At 36.5% G+C, this 20,076-nt stretch overlaps 1 protein-coding gene across 7 annotated transcripts in view; it reads right to left on the bottom strand.

Annotated features, from left to right (window-relative positions):
• Nucleotides 1-3,671: 3,671 nt before the first annotated feature.
• The window catches only part of LOC121863741 (baculoviral IAP repeat-containing protein 6-like), a 146,822-nt gene continuing 130,417 nt past the window's right edge, over nt 3,672-20,076 (bottom strand). For all 7 annotated transcript variants that reach the window (XM_042362498.1, XM_042362500.1, XM_042362504.1 and 4 more), the window contains 7 exons: nt 19,755-19,884; nt 18,244-18,461; nt 17,444-17,569; nt 14,813-14,926; nt 13,791-13,979; nt 11,021-11,155; nt 3,672-5,667 (listed from right to left, as the gene is read on the bottom strand). In XM_042362498.1, the coding sequence (XP_042218432.1) occupies nt 5,029-5,667; nt 11,021-11,155; nt 13,791-13,979; nt 14,813-14,926; nt 17,444-17,569; nt 18,244-18,461; nt 19,755-19,884 (1,551 nt within the window). In that variant the 3' untranslated portion in view covers nt 3,672-5,028. The remainder of the gene's footprint in view (nt 5,668-11,020; nt 11,156-13,790; nt 13,980-14,812; nt 14,927-17,443; nt 17,570-18,243; nt 18,462-19,754; nt 19,885-20,076) is intronic.

Below are 20,076 nucleotides of genomic sequence, written 5' to 3'. Positions count from 1 at the left end.
AAAATGGATCTTGTATCATAAGATGTCTTTTATTTTTTGTATAAAAATTTTTTTGAACAGTTTTATTTTCATTTGTATAATTAAAGGGTTTTATTTGTCAGCATAGGTTACCATTGCCTTTAGATCAACCACCTGCATGTAAACAATAACTGTATAATGTGATGCTCTTTTATGTGGGCATAAAAATGCTCTTTGGTATCACACTTGGACCCATCCATTTACGATCTATATAAACAACATACAGTCAACGAAAAGATATCAAGCCACACTGTCAAGTTTGCAAATGACACATAGATACTGGACAGTATTTGAGAAAGTAGCAAGACAAGATGATGATGCAACAATGCAAAAAGATCTGCGCGAGCTGTTCAAATGGTCTCAAGATAAGCAAATGTTCTTTAATGTTGAAACAAACCTAACGAATACAACTGTATTCTGTTAACATACTGGTTATTTTCAATAAAGAGAACAATCTAGGTATTGTGATAAATCATTCGCTGTAGGCAGCAGTGGAAAAAAAAAAAAGATTTAAGAATTACACAGAGAGGAAACTGCTTCTTCAACTGTACAAATATCACGTAAATCCCAGTCTGGATTACTGCAGATAGGCATAGAAATCCTACCCCGAGAAATCTAGCCTCCCTAGAAAAGGTTCAACACAGAGTGACTAAGATGATTCTGGAACACTGTCATCTTGATTATCCAAGTGGACCACAGGTCCTTGGACTAATAACCCTTCAGACAAGGCACATCACAGTTGCTATCATTGCATCTTTCAAAATCCTGAAAGGGATGGAAAACGTGAACCCAAGCCATTTCTTTGATATCATGCACCATCCTACAGAATGAACAAAAGGAAATACTTCTTCACACAGAGGGTGGTAGACCTATGGAACAGTCTATCAGCATAAGCCATAGAATCATGTACTGGGCTTCAAATTACCCCTTGGCAAAAACTTCAAGAGCGATGGAGGGATCTTACATGGGCCACTGACCTTCCTTTATCTTACAGGAGGACCGACCGTCAAACACATAGCTGCATGGGGTGCTGTCATCTTGGTTTCCTTAAATGCCATTAAAAACAAAATATATAATTTTTAGTGTCTAGAATGAAACTGCATAATTCAGCATTAATTTTGATATCACTGTCCAATCACCACACAGGATTGAGATTTATGCACCACCCATACTTTCTTTTACCATGCCACACTTCCATTGGAGCATTAGCCAAAAATGCTTCAATAAAGAGTGTACTCACTCTGAGCCAGGCCTTTCATTACTAAAGAACAATTAGCAACCATTTGCATTAGCTATGTGCATTCCCAGATGGAAAACTGTTATCTGTGGGCTGGTTGTAGTGTCAGGGCATTTCACCTACCAGATTCAATGCAGTAAAAGTCATCAAAATAAAAAAAAATACTGATATCAGAGATTTTTCAGTATTGCACACTTACATGGATATATCAGATCTCCCACTAATCTGTGAGGGATTCGTGCCCTTTCTGTTGAAATTCCATTTTGAAAAACCTCTATCAAATAAAACCCAGTAATGCCACAGACAAGCACTGTGGAACTCGGTCACAGTCATTTTCCTGCGTCATATAACCTCCATCAGTTCAAATCAACTTGCTTCAAAATACTCCGATTATTGGTCTTCAGCAAGGGGACACCTAACTTACAGACTTGCCAACACCAATAGTCTGAGCAATTCTTGTGCTTTTCATCAAAAAAATGGAGGTCTAGAGTAGTTTTGTGAGGGCTTAAAGATAATGGAACAGTCTAAGAAATACTTGAGATCTGGTGAGGATTTAAGGTTATTAAATCAGTCTAGGAAGGTCTTATAAGAGTTTCAGGAATTTGTTCAAGTCTAGGAAGGTCTTGTATGGTAGATGATCAAATAAGGAAGGTATTTTGTGAGAAATGGATCAGTAAGGTCTTGTAAATGTAATGGATAACTTTAGGTAGACATCTTATGGAAGACGGCAAAGTTTAGTTACCACTAAGGGCAATAAATTATCCTACAAGGGGTTTTTGATGTTATGAAAAAATGAATCAGTTTAGTAAGGTCTATTGAGTTAAATAGTAGTACACCAGTCTAGACTCTGAAAGGTCTAGTGAGTATGAGTACAATGACCCAGTCTGGAGGTGGTTTTGTTGGTGTGAAGGTAATGAATCAGTCTAACAGGGGTAAAGGATCAGTAATAAGTCTAAAAATTCTTAACAGAATAACTAACAAGACTAATATGGTCTCTTATGTACCTGAGAACAATGGATTAGTCTAGGAAAGTCTTGTAATGAAAGTGATCAGGCTAGGAAGGTAGAGTACTGTAAGGATAATACAGTAGAATAACCTAGGTGGTATCCAGTAATGGAAAGGGATCTCTGTCTGGATAGGTTTTCTAAGAGTAAGGTCTTGAAAGATCTAGTGTGTTTGAAGGTAATGGATCAATTTATAAATACCTTTCAAGTCATACCTGTATTAGTATGTACTTATTAAGCTTGGCAGCTATGGTGTTACTTTTTGAATGATACAAAGCAGTCATTGTAATTGGGTTCTTGTGTGAGTGGGCAAGGATGATATGAAGATGTTGAAATATAGTCAATCTGATGAAGATCTGAAACAGCTTCAATTCTACCTTGACACATGGTTACTTTGATTTCATCCAGAAAATTTTTGTCTACAGGCAGGACAGGAAAACAAAGCCAAATAACACATTACAAGACAGGTAAAAATGAAAGAATTTGAGTTAAAGAGGACAGAGAAAAAGAAGGCTGTGGGAGTTCTAGGTGATAAAATTTATAAATCAAACCAGATGCTTGACCTGATTTGGTAACCATTTACAACCTAGATGCAGAAAACTTCAGAAGGTTGAACAAGGCCCAAGTGTGACCACATTTTGAGGACGGCAGTGCAAAATGGCATCAACACAAGATGAAAGACTTCCATGTAAATGATAATGTTCAGAATGAAACTGATACTCGGTCTAAAAATATAGTTAAAAAGACTACCTCAGGAAAGTGAAAATCCATCAACAACATACCGCAGAACTAACAATATGACTGAAACCTTCAAAATGATGCAAAGGATACATCTTGATGAAGAGCACGTCCACTAAGAAGACCACATATTACCAATAACTGAGGTCATATTCATAAACTGATTAAGACACTTGCACAACAGCTGAGACAATAAATAAATAAATTATAAAAATAAATAAATAAAATTAAATTAAATCTCAAAGCACATGGTGGACACACACATACAACTACTTGCCTGAGCTAGTGGTATTGTCCCTGGACAATCATTTGGCAGATCAAGAGGTTATGTTTGAATTTAGAGGCTTGAATATACGTTTCAGAGCCACTAGCCTACCAACTATGGAATCAAGTAATGTTAGAGGGGCAAGGAAGATGTGGATACACAAATGAAGAGCCTCTAGCTAGAATAAAACAAAGTAAAAAGGTCTCGTAAATGTAATGAACAAGTCTATGAAGGTCTTGTAAGGATATGGATCTGTCTAGTAATGTCTTTTGAGAGTTTGAAGTCACAGACTAGTCTTATAAGACATCTTTACAAAGGGGAAGCCTGAAGACTTATCTCTCGTGGTACCCCTCATGAAGGAAACAGGACATCTACACATCTACACATACATACATACATAAAATACACATTATCAAAGAAAGCCTTTAATTCTCAGTCTTAACTAAGCCTAAGCTAAGTGTGTTTGTGAGACAATGTATTTCTAAAAATGCTTTGTCAAATATACAGGTTATATTTTAGAAATGTGTTACAAAAGAGCTGCATGGTAGGTAATTATGTTCCACTACTTGAAATATAATCATCTACCACAAAATAGTCAAGAATTATTAGAGGAACTGTTGGAATAATAAACACAACATACTGATGTCAATTATTTAACAATCAACCACTAGCAATGGTAATTTTGTTGGTATGACGACATTAAAGGGAATCCTTTTGATCAAAAACAAAACATTTACATAATGTACTTTTTACTTTGCTAAATTACTGTTGACATTTATATATATTTACAAAACTATTATAAGCTATACCAAGTGAATAAGAATCATTTACAAATTCTCCCTATAGATCACGATATGCAAAGATGATCATCTTGTTAGCACTCATGCCGCAGTTCAACCGATGACCACTTAATAAAGGCATGATGAATATACAGTACCTGAGAGCTAGACAAGAAATTATTAACAAATCAAACCATCACATTCTACAAGTCACACTCAGAAGGCAATGTTTTCACCACTTGTGATTTCTGTCAAGTGCACCCCATCACAAGACTAACAATCAGCGGGTGCACGACCAACGTACGCTCATTCACGCCTCCACTTCATACGCTATGCACATCACAAATAGGCAATAAGAATTAATTTGTACAGCACATATCCATATGTTTCTTATGTGTTAGTGAATACAATACAGTATGAAACTGAAAGATACGATTAGTCACACTGAACACAATTCACACACTGACTAGCAAACACAAGTCATGCAGACAATTGCTAAATAATTGTGTATCCAGTTCTGACAGAATAACAAAGAAATTTCCTATGTTTTGCAGTGCGTGTCAGCCATTGTGTCAGATCCCAAATGCACAGTACATGAATGTACCGGTGACAGGTCTTTGAACTTATCAAACAAAATAAAATTCACTGAGTTTTGACTATATTAATTAAATCACAGTCACCTCTTCGGTTTCACACTAACACGTCCATTTTTTCTAAATATAAATGTCCACATGACAGCTCACACAACTGTACTCCACCTCGACAGCAGACAAGTGACCAAACCAATCTCTGGAATGTACTGAAAACTTGTCACTGAAACACCGGTGAAGATGTTTAAAACCATAAAATATCTTTATTATCCAAGTTTCTCATTCTTGGCAAACTAAAATAGCTCAACTTTGGGTGAAAATTAACAAAAGTGCACCAAAATGTTCATGCAAGATTGGCCTTGGGGTCTATAGGAAAAAAACACATTAGTGCGTGGTGCTAGCAGGTCATGCCAGCTGAGGTGTGTGAACTAGGGGAGTCTGGAGTACTATCTTTGACTGAGGAACTAGAATGATTCACATGATTACAAACTTCTCCATCCATTTCTACTGTCGCACTGTCTGCTTTGCTATCTGTGCTTGGGCAAGTTGTGGCTTTAGTCGCCTGAACGAGTTCTGGCATCACAGTCACTGGGTGCGGTTCTCCAGGGGGTAAGACCGCAATTCCTCCTTCTGCAGTCTCCTGAGTGGGTAAACCCTGGTGTAGGGGCTTCACTGTTGTGCTATTGATAACAGCATTGCTGCTTTTGCTAACTGGTATTCCTGAACTATGAATGCTGTGTTTATTAGTATCCAAATGTGGTTTACTCATAAATAAGTTGGCTCTTGAGGTCTTCCTAATCCGAGTGCGGACTGGTCCCCCAGCTTGACCCCCTGTTGCCCCTCTTAACTCCTTCTCCTTTTCATCCTGGGTGGATTCTCTTTCCTTCTCCAGTGCCTTTGAGTCACGCAACTGTGAGGCTGCTGGAGATCTATTACATGTACTTGTGTTTGTTATGCTGGATGACATTGGGATGCTTTCTAATCCAGGTGGGGCACTCATTTTCCTGAATTCTTCTTTCAGTAACTGGAAGTTTTTCTGAAATGATAAAAATGTAAGACAAACATATTTCTATTCATAGGCAATTGATGAAATAATCAAGATTAAAATCCAATAAAGGTGTTAATAAAAGCTACATATCTCTAACCAATCAAAGAGCCTCTGCAACTAATCCTTACAACTTTTTTATCTCTGCATATCCAGTTTTACTAAGACCATCATCAATTTCATTTATTAACTTCAAATACCACATCGTTTTCTTCAAATATTATGTCAATGGTAATGACTGACATTTAATTTGACAACTACCTCTATTCCCACAATGTTGTTTTGTCAATACAGTACAATTCTGTATAATAAAGGCAAAATGCAGGTTTTTGCTCTTCTATGCATTTTAGTTATTATGCTGGGTTATAAGTATCAAGGCAACACAAACACTCTCTTCTTTAACTTCCTCTAACTGGCATATATGATGTGTTCAGCTATGGTGATCCACTTCCACAATAAAAGCCCCAAGATGTCCAATTAGAGTGATATCCCCGTTAGCCAGAATAATTGGTGTAGAGCTCTTCCGGGGAGGAGAGATTTCCGGGTAACGAGGCGACTCTCAAACCATGAAAAATTTCACATTCCCGGAATCTTTACCGGGATAAGTTTTTCGGAATTTTCCAGAAATTGCGCATTATTTCATCCTCAAAATTTGCTCCCAGAACCGGAAAAATGGAATGTTTCGGGAATTTTCCCAACAATTTCCAGAATTATTCTTTATTTCATCCTCAGAATTTGCTCCCAGACCTGGAAAAATGTTTTTGAGTTTCTGGAATTTCCAGAATTTAATTGGCCTGATTTTCAACCTCGGAAACTCATTCACAGAACTGGAATCGAGATACTTTTGGGGGAAAAATTCTGAGGAAATTATAGTTCCGGCTGACTTAGATATTACTATACAGTCGGCCCTTAACATACGCGGGTTTAGCATACACGGATTTGTAAATACGCAGATTGCCCCGCCGGAGGAATATTCTGTACATTGAAGTAATTGAAGTACATTCAAATCGCGCGCCATTCAACTCGCACGCGGCACCGAACACGGGACACCGCCCGCTCCCGCAACCTCACACACACACACGCATAGCTCTCCCTCACTCAGTCAGTCTCGCTGTAACCACGCTTGTGTTGACATCGGCATTGTAGTTGCAAAAATATTACACTTCCGTGAATGTATTATATCAAGCACAGTATGAATAGAATATCACTAATATAACAGTATTTTAACCGAAAACTACTAAAAAAACGAGTAACATATCTTGAACATCGGAAGGTTAGGTAAAGTCTTTTGTTTTCATGTAGTTTATCCTAATTTACATTGAAATGCATTACGTTTCAGCAAAACTACTATTTATTTCTGAGAATATGGAAATGTAATATTTTGCTGAAATGACATACGTATTACAGTGGAAAGTGACGAAAGCAATGACTTTCGCTTTCTTTCTTTCAAAAGATGTTACCGTAATCGCTTTTCGAATGGTTTTCAGTTAAAAAACTGTTGTATTACAATAATATTCTATCCAAATTCACTTGTGATGCAACACTTTTTTAACTGAAAACCATTCAAAAAGCGATTACGTTAACATCTTTTGAACGAAAGAAAGCGAAAGTCATTGTTTTCGTCACGATTTTATCCCACTTTCCACTGTAATACGTACGTCATTTCAGCAAAAATATTACATTTCCGTGAATGTAGTATATCAAGCACAGTATGAATAGAATATCATTGTAATATAACAGTATTTTAACCGAAAACTGTTAAAAAAACGAGTAACATCTCTTGAACATCGGAAGGTTAGGTAAAGTCTTTTGTTTTCGTCATGTATTTTATCCTATTTTACAATGAAATACATCACGTTTCAGCAAAACTACTATTTATTTCTGAGAATATATTCATTCAGGCACAGTTTAGGTAAAATATACATGTGCTGTAACATTTTTTTAATTGAAAACGATTCGAAAAACACGTACCCTCTAGCCCTGTTCAAGGAGAAGACTGGGAGGAGCTGTTTGGTGCTTAAGACAATGACAAGGAAAATAATTTTGATGGATTTTAATGAAAATATTCAGAAAGACCCTGGCACTGTCAAGGAAAGTGGCTGCTGAAGGCTTCCAGGACATGGCAGAGGACGAGATTAGGGAGCTAATTGAAGAGCACGACACTGAGCTGACCGAGGAGGATCTACAGGAGTTAGTAGACTCGGGCAAGGAGGAGGAAGAGGAAGCGAAAGGGAAAGAGGATGAGGAAGAGGAAGAGCACCAAGAAATAAAGTTGGAGAAGTTGGGGGAGATGACCAGGAATATTGAGGCACTGAAAAACCTGGCCTATAGTATGGACCCCTCCATGGTGCATGCCCTGAAATTCATGCGAGGGATGGATGACGTTTTTGCTCCATACAAAAACATCATGGAAGAAATGAAAAGAAAGAGACGACAACTCCCCATCACCATGTTCTTTGATCACCGAAGGAGAGATTTAACACCATCAATCACTGGCGGCAGTGAGGAAGCAGCTGAATCCACCGTCGCCCCCACTTCACCAACCGTTATGGAATTGAGTGGCGATGAGCCCGACGACCCCTGTCCTGCCGCCGAGGATAGGTACTGTACAGTAAAGTGAAATTTTTATCTCTTTTTTTTAATAGCTTTTCTTGCCATGTTTATTGTTTGTAAAAATGCACAGCACAGTACAGTTCAGTACTGTACATAGGAAGTGGAGGTGCAGTTATTCACAAAACATTTGTGTTTGTTGTCGGCAGTAGTGACGGTGAGGAGGTGGAGGAGGCAGAGTAGGGAGCGAGTTGGGAGGAGTGGTGACCTTGGACGCGGGAGCAGGGACGAGTGGAGATGCCAGCCAGTACATTACGGGTGTATTAATTGTTTTTATAGCTATTTTTGCATTTTAATATTAAATACTGTACATTACGTTTCAACAAAACTACCATTTATTTCTGAGAACATGGAAATGTAATATTTTTTCTGAAATGATGTACGTATATCAGTGGAAAGTGGGATAAAATTGTGACGAAAGCAATGACTTTCTCTTTCTTTCGTTCAAAAGATGTTACCGTAATCGCTTTTCGAATGGTTTTCAGTTGTGGGATTATAAGGCTAATGATAGGATAGAATATTATTGTAATACAATACGAGTACAACAGTTTTTTAACTGAAAACCATTCAAAAAGCGATTACGGTAACATCTTTTGAATAACGAAAGAAAGCGAAAGTCATTGTTTTCGTCATGATTTTATCCCACTTTCCACTGTAATATGTACGTCATTCCAGCAAAAATATTATATTTCCATATTTATTTCTGAGAATACGTATATTCATTCAGTCACAGTTAAGGTAAAATATACTTGTGATGTAATATTTTAATGAAAATACGGTATCGTAGTTTTCTTTTGTTTCAAATTTAATTAACAAAGATTGATGTTTCAAATGTAATGAACAAAAATATATGTACAGTATCTATAAATACACTTTAATAAATGAATACTTTGTTTTACATCGTCCTGTGCTACCATACCATGGATTTGGCTACTTTGGGTTTGCTATGATGACGCAAGAGATCTGCCCTGGCAACTGTACCGACACTCACAGCTGGTGGTGCGTTGGTGCATCGTTTCCATTGTTTACTGGTAGTTACTGGTAAATATTTTTCAACCTAACAAAACTATTACCCATTTAGAGGTCGACCCCCAATTTTTTGCCAAATAATTTGGTCTTAAAAACTCGAGCCACACACAGGTATATACGGTAAATAAGGACATGGGGGGCCAGGGTTTTGGGGGGGCGGGGGGGGGGAGCTACGCGGATTTTTAACATCCACGGGTATCTCTGTTACGTAACCCCCGTGTATGTTAAGGGCCGACTGTACAGTCAGTTCTGCTATAACGTGATAGTTGTGTTCTTGTAAAACCTCGCGTTGTAGAAATTTGCGCAATAGAAATAACAGGGCTTATGGAGAAAATAGGGTTAGGTGCAGATTACTCGAAATCGAAAAAAAATTTAGTAGTTAGCCTAACACAAAGGATAGCACAGTCTAAATAAATGTTACATTCATATCTAATAATGATATCATACAGTAAATGTAACACAGTTAATACCACAAAATTGGAGAAATAGTAAGCAAAAATCACCGAGGACGCTTCAAAACAACCCACGTGTTTCAACTGATTGTGTGATGGAAACAGAGAGCGCGGGTGTAAAACGCTATTAGTCCGCACTGCGAAATATTATTATTTTTTTTTTTTTTTCATACAGTATTTATGGGAACAGCTAAATTTGCAAAAAAAAAGGATGAAATTTATAGAGTCCCTATCAAATAACACTTCACAAACAAAACACATAAATCAATTGAACATGTGATGTCAAACGTGAACTGTAAACACTGCATAACCCAGCGCCAAGCGACAGTACACTTAAAACGTTCGAGTGGAATCGTGTTACTGCTAACACGCATTCGAGTTTTACAAATATCATTCTTCTATTCATCAATCGCGTTATAGCCAATTCGTGTTGACAAAACACGCGTTGTAGCAGAAATGACAGAACTAAATTTATACAACCCAGCAGCACTCATTAACAGCAAATTTCTCTCAAAAGGCATAATATAGCAACAATATTTTAATAAAATTTCCCTCCCCAGAAAAAATTATAAACTAATATTGTACCTATTACATGTAGTACAACATATGTGATGAAAAAAAATGGGGCTCATGAGTTATGAAGATGCCTGAAGAAAGCACTAGTAGGAACATCAACAGAAGTATGCCAATGTGGAAGGGATGAACAGAATTTTTTCCCCATTATGTGATGCAAAAAGCCACTAACAGCATACTGTCCACTCAAAAGCTCAAAGCTGAGAGGATTTATAACTACCCCAGAGCATTTATATATAATATGAGGTGAGATAATATAAGGAAATCTCCAAATTTAATGTCTGAATATCATTTAATCAAAATACAAGGTTGGTTGATTAAGCAGGTTGCTCCTGAGAACTATGAGTAAAGACAGTTAAGAGTAAATATCATGAGCTACAAAAAGAGAAAGTAAAGGCAGCTAACACAAGTTATGGCTAAGATAATGTTTCCCTTGCTTCCAGACTCATGATATACTAGTATATGTACGTGTGTGTGTGTGTGTGTGTGTGTGTGTGTGTGTGTAACTAATTTTACATTATAAATAGGCAGTGCAGTATAGCAAACTGTCAAAAAGGTTATAATGTATATAAACATCACTAAATCATGTCACAGTGCCTAAACTCTTTAATATGAAAGATTAAAATAGTTTAGTTCAAAATATTAGAAAAAAAAAAAATGTCCACAATGCAGGAGCTTACCTTAAGACCTACAGTGTTATGGGCAATATTCTTCCCTGCTCTTCTATTCTCACTGAGAGCCTCCATGTTGGTGATCCAGCCTTCTACTTGTTCGATGATCTCTTTGTGCTTCAGCCAAAAGTGACGCTCAATCACCTATGGGAGATGTAATAATGGTCAAGTGCTTAAACAAACATGAAAGTAAAGAATGCATGTTTAATGAAAAATCTGTAGGCAAATCATAGTAACTATTTTAACTGATGGTGTTACAGGCTCTTCCCTGCATCTGATGGTTTTGTTGGTTATTCTTGGTCGAACTGTCTTACTGTTTATTATCCTTGTATAGTAAAAACACAAGAGACACCTGAAGAAGGCATTCAATATTCTTACCTAAAAACTACCTGCCTGAGTCAACAGTTTCAGTCTTCTTGATCAACTATTAGCAAAAAACAAATATTTCACTAACAAGGAAAGTAAGACCCCCCACAGGTCAACATTTGATATAAAGCATGATCATACAACTATAAATTCTGCATAACTAAAAATTCTAACATGCCTAGATTAAGTGGTAGATACATTAGTGAATCATTATGCAAAAAATTAATTAAATGTCATATTGGAATTGTATAGTTGTATGGCTGACATCAAGATCACTTATCAGTGAAATTCCCAACATTGATTTATAGGTACAGTTCAGTACTTGTACGGTACTACTGTACTGTATTTTCAAAAAATCATAAAATTTCATGTTGATAATATTGGTACAGTAGGTTCTCAAATTTTGCGAGTTTTTAATTCGACATTTTTTATTTGGACAAAAAACCGTACCCAATTTCAAATTTCGAAGGCGGAAACTCGAAGTTCGACGGGTTTGAGCGGCCTGCCAACATTCAGACGTGCACAATCGTGTAAAGAGCATCATTTCTCTTATGCACAAAAGATTCATTACTGTTGATTACTAAATGTCTTTTTGACTGAATTAATGTTTTGTGTGCAAAATGAACAATACAATTCATTAATAATACGTAGAATATTAAAACACACGAGGAGACGAGACGGCATTGTTTTCGTTAATGTTTACAAAACCAGTGACTGATTGGTTCTACTTATAAAACTGAAGAAAATAAGACCCTGGTTGTAGCTGTAGTAAAATTAATGTAAAAAAAATAATATGGCTGTTTTAAATAACGTTATTTAATGTTAATACAGTAAATGAAACAATTGAAGTAGCTAACCATTAATGGTAAAGAAAAAAAGTGAGATAGCGTTTGTAAATGCGCACATGTGAAAACATATCGTCATTACTCTACATAAGAATATGAAAGCAACACTTATTTACTGTTCATATATATTTTAATTAATGTTTCTGAATTAAAACAAAATTCTACCCACCAGTGGTGGTAAAGTTGAAAACATAATGACTGTCAATGTTGTTGCGTGTGTTTTTACTCGGATGGCGAATTTGCCAATTCATCAGGTTCAACTTTAGCTGAAGCTATAGAACATAAGAACTTTTCTGTGTTGTTTTTAGTTTTTATTTAACTTTATCTGTGTTATTTTCGTTAGTTTATTAGGATGTTCCTTTATTACAGGTAGTAATTCGCCAAAAAAGTAGGGTAAATAAGGCAAAATTTAGCCAAACATCAAAAGTACCAGACTCAAATTAATTTTCTAAATAGGAAGTTGTATTTAAATTTGGACGATTTGAATTTTGTGAGGTTTTTACAGTCTAAATAGGTGTCCAAATATGAGAGCCTACTGTACTCTTTATACAAATTCCAAATGGTATTTAACAATTTTCTACCTATCCAATACATTTTCAACAATTCCTACATTGCTTTTCTATTAACTCTATAATATACTTTCCAGATCCATATATCCCATAAATAAATTTTTTCCTTTCTCTAAACACTTCTCATTCACGTTCCTTAACACATGCACTGGATTCAAACAATCTCTTCATTTCCCAAACCTACTCTGTTCTCCCTTTAATACACATGTTTGGCAATTTTTTTTCATTAACACTGCTGTACACTTTCCTTATTTACCTGTAATTTAGTATAATTTAGAATGTGGAACATCACCTCTGAAATACAAAATGACTTTTTGGATACAGAAATATTAACAAATCAAAGAACTACTTAACAGTGAACCTTTGGTTGTGTTCTTTTGAGCATTCCAAGCAGTGACGTATAAAGTCTCCTACTGTATAAATTTTAATTTTTTGCACAATTGGGTTATATTCCAAACACCACTGATAATTGTAGCTCACCAACAGCAAAAGTTTATATTCTTGCCACCTATTAATTAAGAGTCTTCTAACAGCTCTCATTCATTAACAACACTATTTTTTCTCTTTACCTGTAGAGTTTTAACCACAGGTACCTTTATCATAATAACCACCCCAATAGGGTACTTGAGGAGCTCCGGACCATAATCTGCTAAGTGCCAAAATAGAAAATGGAGGAAAATGCAATACTGTAGTCTTTTCAGAGGACTCTCAACCACAAGTACTTGTTCTATGGGCTCTCTGACTTACCCAGGGGACAGAGGAGCAGCTGGGGAATACAACGCAATACATAACACATTTCAGCGATATATGGCTCTTAGCAGATTATGGTCCGGAGCTCCTCACTTTTAGTGAGGTGGACAAGTTCAAGGAAGCTTTGTGACATCCTAGACTATACCCTTCAATACTCTGGGCCATCATCATTTAGTCAACTTACTTTCATAATTCATAACTAAGAGTGAACCATTAAATATGTAACAACAAAAGAAAATAAACTTTTACCTCCTTAAAGCAGGGGGAAGGACTACGCAGCTGGTTAAGCATGGCCCATCTGACTGTTGCTGCGCGTATATTTGCGTCATATTCACGTGAGTTTTGCATCGCAGTCGGTGTACCTCTTGATCTCTCATAGCCAGGCTCGTTGAAATAAGGCTCACTCACAAAAATTAGACTTTGGATAGACACTAAAACCTGCAAATAAATTATTCATTACAGCATTGTTTCTGGAAAGTCTTTTTTATTTTCATCCTACAGTACTTGAAATAAGAAAAAAATAAATAAAGCAAACTTACTAATAAAATAGAAACGACTTCAATAAGTAATACTGTACTAATGTTAGTCAACAAAAATAAAGAAGTCTTGTGAATTGAATGGGTTTAATGAAACAGATAGTTCAAGATAGAGATGTACTCTATTATTAGCCTAAATGACCTATTTACTGGTGAAGGATAGGGATTAATACTACTGCACTCATCTGCCAAGTGTCATTGCAATAAACAATATTAATATCTCTGTCTATCTGAAGAGCAAAGATTTGTATAAATAGTAATGGGTGACCAAAAAAGTTCTTAACTGGGGGTTGGTTTCAAACACAAGTAACTTGTCAAGCAAAGTACAGTAAATCCATTTGCATTTAATTACTTGACGAGATGGTCAATGTTGACATTATTAATAACAGTTGGAATTCCCGGATGGCTGTTATCTTGGTGCAGTAACACACAAATATCAGGCAATACTACAAAGAAAGTCTCATGCCATTATCACCAAGGCCTTCATATGAGGTTATGTTGTTAGTGTGAATGAAGTTCACACGCACAAAGCTTGGCCATCAGTTGGCAGCATCTGTGACATATCCTCCACACTGTCATTAACACCGAATTTTGCTGAATCTCCAAAAGTTAAAGCAATACTGAAGTTTGTGTAGTTATAATGATATGGGTAACATATACTTATAATGATATGGGTGGCAAATACTTCTAATGATATGTTTGGTGCATAGTTATAATGATAAGAGTGGTACATACTTGTAATAGTGAGGAGGTCTGGGGATTCCACTTCTCCTCAGGTCTTCCATGCCAAGTGTTGAGGATGCTGAGGCACACTTTCCCATCCTGATACAGGTTGGGATTAAAGCGCACCTGAAAGGGATATTTATCCATTAACTGCATTCTGATGCCTTAAGTGGGATGAGGTGTACTGCGTACATTAGTACTGGTCTCTATAATCTCTTCTGATTCTTATTACAGCTGCATAACAATCAAACTCACTGCACTAAGGGAGTACTGAATGTTACCGCCACAGTAGGATATACAAAGGCCCATCAGGCCACTAAACACGTTTGTTAGATCTCAGTGACTCCCATTATCACATACGAGCAGGTGTACACGCCTGTGTGTGAACGGAGAGGACCGTGAATATAGACAAGCGAGGTCAGAAGGAATGCCTGGCCCAGCAACAACTGTTTTACTTTGAGGAGCCCACCTGGTGTTGTGGGTAATGCCTGGGACCACTAAGCATCCTCCCCTACGGGTCACTGGATACCTCACGCTTTCAGCACCCTGCATGTGAAGTATATGTTGGTGCTACTTGAAGTGCTTACTGTCGCTACTTTTAGTGACCTAATGATACCGGACGCAGAACTTGTCCTGGCATGAATGTCTGTGAAGGATCTCATCTACCTAACAAGAGTAAAAGGTGAAACGGGTACCGGCTGTGTGTACCTTGGTGCTAAGAATGAGCTGCAGTACCTGTATGTGTTGTGTGTATTATTGAGTGTTCCTTATTTTGATGATATTGGGTAAGGAGTGAGCCTAGGTAAGGGGGTCAATGATTTTTTCATGGAGAGAAGAAGACCTTAACCCCCTAGCCCCTGGCTAAAACAATAAAAAGAAGTAAGAAAAATATATATTGGCCCTCTAGAAACTTCCCTGTGGGAGTAGTGGCGAGGGAGATAAAGGGACAGTGTTGTTTTGACAGCTGACGCTCGTGGTCACTACGCACTTAGTGGCCATTTTCTGCTTGCCTTTGTGTAGTAATGCATATATTTACTGATCATAAAAGTTATTTGCTATAAATAATTCATTTACAATATTTTATTTGCATTAATTTTCATAAAAAGTGCTTGGCAACACAAATGCAGTCGGTCGCCAGGCTGTCTGGATGTCTTTGTGTTTGGTAGAGCAAGTAATGCATAAAATAATAATTCCACAAATAAATACATTTATAACATAATCGTAGCATTATTTTACAGTAATACTACACTACAATACAACTACACAACTTTTAGCAATATTACTTTGATACAACATGATAAAATGGACAACAATGGAAATTAAACAAACAAAAGTAAGTAATTACGTTCAGGAAGCTTCCCTGTGGCCTAAAGTGTAGCATGACAGGCAAATAGTCACACTGTAACCTGATAACCTGCGCTGGGCATTTAAACACTGGCGGGAAATGGCGCGTATTATGGAATGTCACCCGCGGCGCACCAGTCAGGCATTCTGGTATGTCACCCAGGGTGTAAGGGTTAAGTATTGGGAGGTCGAGTATTTTTGTGTGGTGCAGTGACCTTATTAATTGCTTGGGGAAGGTCAACTATTTTTTGTATTGTGACTGAATGCAATATTTTTAATATGTCTAAAATAAACTAGTTAAGGATACTGGTTGGTGTTTCACCCTTCCGTCCACTCTCAACTTGATTAATGAAAAACACAAACTTAAAGTGCCTAGACTACTTGCCTGCTACCTAAAGAACACTACACATACTGTCCTGTGGTCTGGTGGCAGTGACCTTAAATTAAGAACAATGTTAAGTAAAACATAGTATTAAGTGACTGCAATAAAGGGCAGTATAGGGGTAGGTTTAATTAAAGAGATTGTAAGACAATGAAGTAAAGTAGACTCCTGTGAACCCTTTTGTATTATCAACTGTTGGCCAAATCTCATCCTCTCTCAGACCAATTCTAATCAAAATGCCATAAAAGTGACTACTGTAATATATGAAGGATTGGCTTGAGGTTATCATTCAATGGTGCATGAGAATATATTGTCCATCAGACTCCAGTTTTAAGACTAATGGGGTGTTGGTGGTACAGTGGTAACATGCATATCTCACCAATATGTCATGGGTTCGAGCCTTGGCGGGACACATGAAAAGGGTGTTATCCAGTGTGACCCTACCTAACACAGGTTTCCTGATTATATATATATATATATATATATATATATATGTATGTATGTATGTATGTATGTATGTATGTATGTATGTATGTATGTATGTATGTATGTATATGTATGTATGTATATGTATGTATGTATGTATGTATATATATATATATATATGTATGTATGTATGTATGTATGTATGTATGTATGTATGTATGTATGTATGTATGTATGTATGTATGTATGTATGTATGTATGTATGTATGTATGTATGTGTATGTATGTATGTATGTATGTATGTATGTATGTATGTATGTATATGTATATGTATATATATATATATATATATATATATATATATATATATATATATATATATATATATATATATATATATATATATATATATATATATATATATATATATATATATATATATATATATATATATATATGGTCACTGTAAGAGAGAGGGATGATGCTCTTACCCGTCCCTCCCCAGTTGTTTGGAGGTTGATGTGGAGTGGTGAGGTTGGGTAGTCGACTGGGAAGTAAACATCAAACTCAAAACACCCATTGGCATATGGCGTGTCCTCTGGCCCTGTGATCAGCACCTGGTACAAAAAAAACGAGAGAATAATTAATAGTACATACAAATACTTCAGCACTATTTTGCCACAATTCATGCTTCACCACATATCACTTCTTTAATGTCTTCTCTAAAAAGCCTCTAATCATCACACCTAATACCCCTTAATTTCTCACAGACTTTCCTTCTTTATTTCTTCAGCTACTTCTAAAACTGTTGGTAACATGCTAAGAAACTTTCATTTATCCCCTTTCTTGCAATGATTCACACACACTGCTGACACAATATACCCATTGATGCCCCTGACCACTCTCAAATATGTCTCTCATACTCTAATGATCATTATGATCTTCAGCCAGTCTAAAGAATCCTCTCCTATAGGTCACATTCACCACATATGTCATCTTTTACTGAGTCTCCTGCTTCCCACACCTCCTTCATACACTTCTTTGATATACCTGTCATTGTTGGTGAGGAGGACATTCCCCACCACTAAAAATGTTTGCTATTAATAGTAGTCGTGTGAGGTCCTACTGCATCTTCACTAACAACTTTGCATTTCCCACACAAATATGAAGCCACATAAAGTATTGTACTTAAGATATTGTTTGATGTAATTACACGTACTGCATACTGAATGCAAATTTTTGCCACAAAATCTTAAGATGAAATAACTAGGTTACCTGAAAAAATACAAACCTTCATAATGTCTAATCTATCTAGATCTGTGCGGACAAATACTGAGGAGGAATATGAAAGAGGAAGTGATGATGACAGGGTGACAGCTTCCTGAGCCAGTCGCTTCATCCTACGAGGGGTACACAGGTCTCCTGCTCCTCTCACTGACCCTTCATAATGATGCGACACCACAAATCGTATGCCTCTTTCTGCATCTTCAACAACCATTTCGTACGTATCTGAAATAGTTAACAAAACTTTACAATATAACACAGGTTATGGTAACACCAATTGTAAATGTACACCATCTTAATCTTAAAAATAAATTAACTATGAATAGCACAAATTTACAAAATATTTATTGTTAATAATATATGGTAAATATTTAATTGTCAGTGGCATATGCAAACTATCTTATTGCCACTAACATAGAAATTAATTATATCCAGACCAAATTACCCAGAAAATCTTTGACCTATAAACCATACTCTCTCAAAGTGATGTATGCCCCTCCAAAATTTCTACGGTGAATGGAGACCATAACTCTGGTATACTATGGTGATAAAATGCTGATTGTTGAACTCAGTCAAGATGTAACCTCGCACATTAATCCTTGAAGCCTTAATTATGTTACTGAAGGTAAATGAGTTCAATAATCAGCATTTTCTCACCATAGTTTACCAGTTATGGCCTCCATTCACCTTAGAAATTTTGGAGGGGCATACATGACTTAGTAAAGACAGACAAACGGGTTGCCATAAGATATAACCTCCCTCAAATTTTTATTTGTTTATTTATTTATTTATTTATTTATTTATTATTTATTTATATTTTTTGTACTGGGCAATGGCCCACCCAGGCACGGGTCAATGACCCACATCAGGGCATGGAGGAGAAAATATAATAACGACAACAATACAAATAGTAATAATAACATTAAAAATAACATTATTAGCAATACTAATAATAACAATATTATTATTATAATAATAATAATAATAATTAATACAAAAAATCAATAAATAAAAGAAAAAAGATGAAGAGTATGTTGTGTTATCAAAGTAAGAGAAACAATTGAGACCCTGCAATTGTGTGTAAATGAGGCCGAAAGTCAGATGAGCAACCTGGGACTTGGTCAAAATTTTTGTGATGCCATATGGCAGCAGGGTCTACCATTAGACAACACATTATGCTTCCAATATCTTCCCAGGCGGTAGTACCTCCCTGTTTGGTAGCAGCCTACTACCTACTACATTAACATTTGCCACAACTAAAGTAAAAGTAAGTTAATCCCCACACCATGCCCATAATTGCTCGTATCATCCTTAACCCAATTATTTTTGCAGACATGTAAACAAAAGGATCCAAACCCTCATACAGAGAACACTACTGTATTAGTAAATAGGTCCCAAAACTATGAATTCAATGATTTTCCCAGTATTAAAAAAAACAACAACAATAATAATAATAGCAATCCACAAATCAGATATACTGTATACACCACCAAAGTTGAGAAATTCTTGGCAGCTTACCAAATTGTAGGGGTTTAAAACTACTGAGGTACACCTCCATTAATGATCTAGATGACACTGGCTGGGCTGAGGCTCCACCATCAGGTTGATCCTCTTTGTCCAGCTCCTGCTGCAGTCGCTCTGTGCACACCTGAAACACCACACAACAGTTATGTCACTATTCCTGTCAATCTGCTGCCCAAAATCCCCATTCCTGTTTGTCTGCAGCCAAAACCCCTATTCCTCCAATACCATATACTGTAGTACAATAATTTGTACACTGTATCAAGTTTCATAAATATAAATTAGACAGCAACAAAGCTCAACTGGTGTACAGATGGAG

The sequence above is a fragment of the Homarus americanus genome, unplaced genomic scaffold (assembly GCF_018991925.1).
Source record: "Homarus americanus isolate GMGI-L3 unplaced genomic scaffold, GMGI_Hamer_2.0 scaffold48354, whole genome shotgun sequence".
Lineage (NCBI taxonomy): Eukaryota > Metazoa > Arthropoda > Malacostraca > Decapoda > Nephropidae > Homarus > Homarus americanus.
Note: the sequence above shows the minus strand (reverse complement) of the source record. Positions and strands in the feature narration are given on the sequence as shown.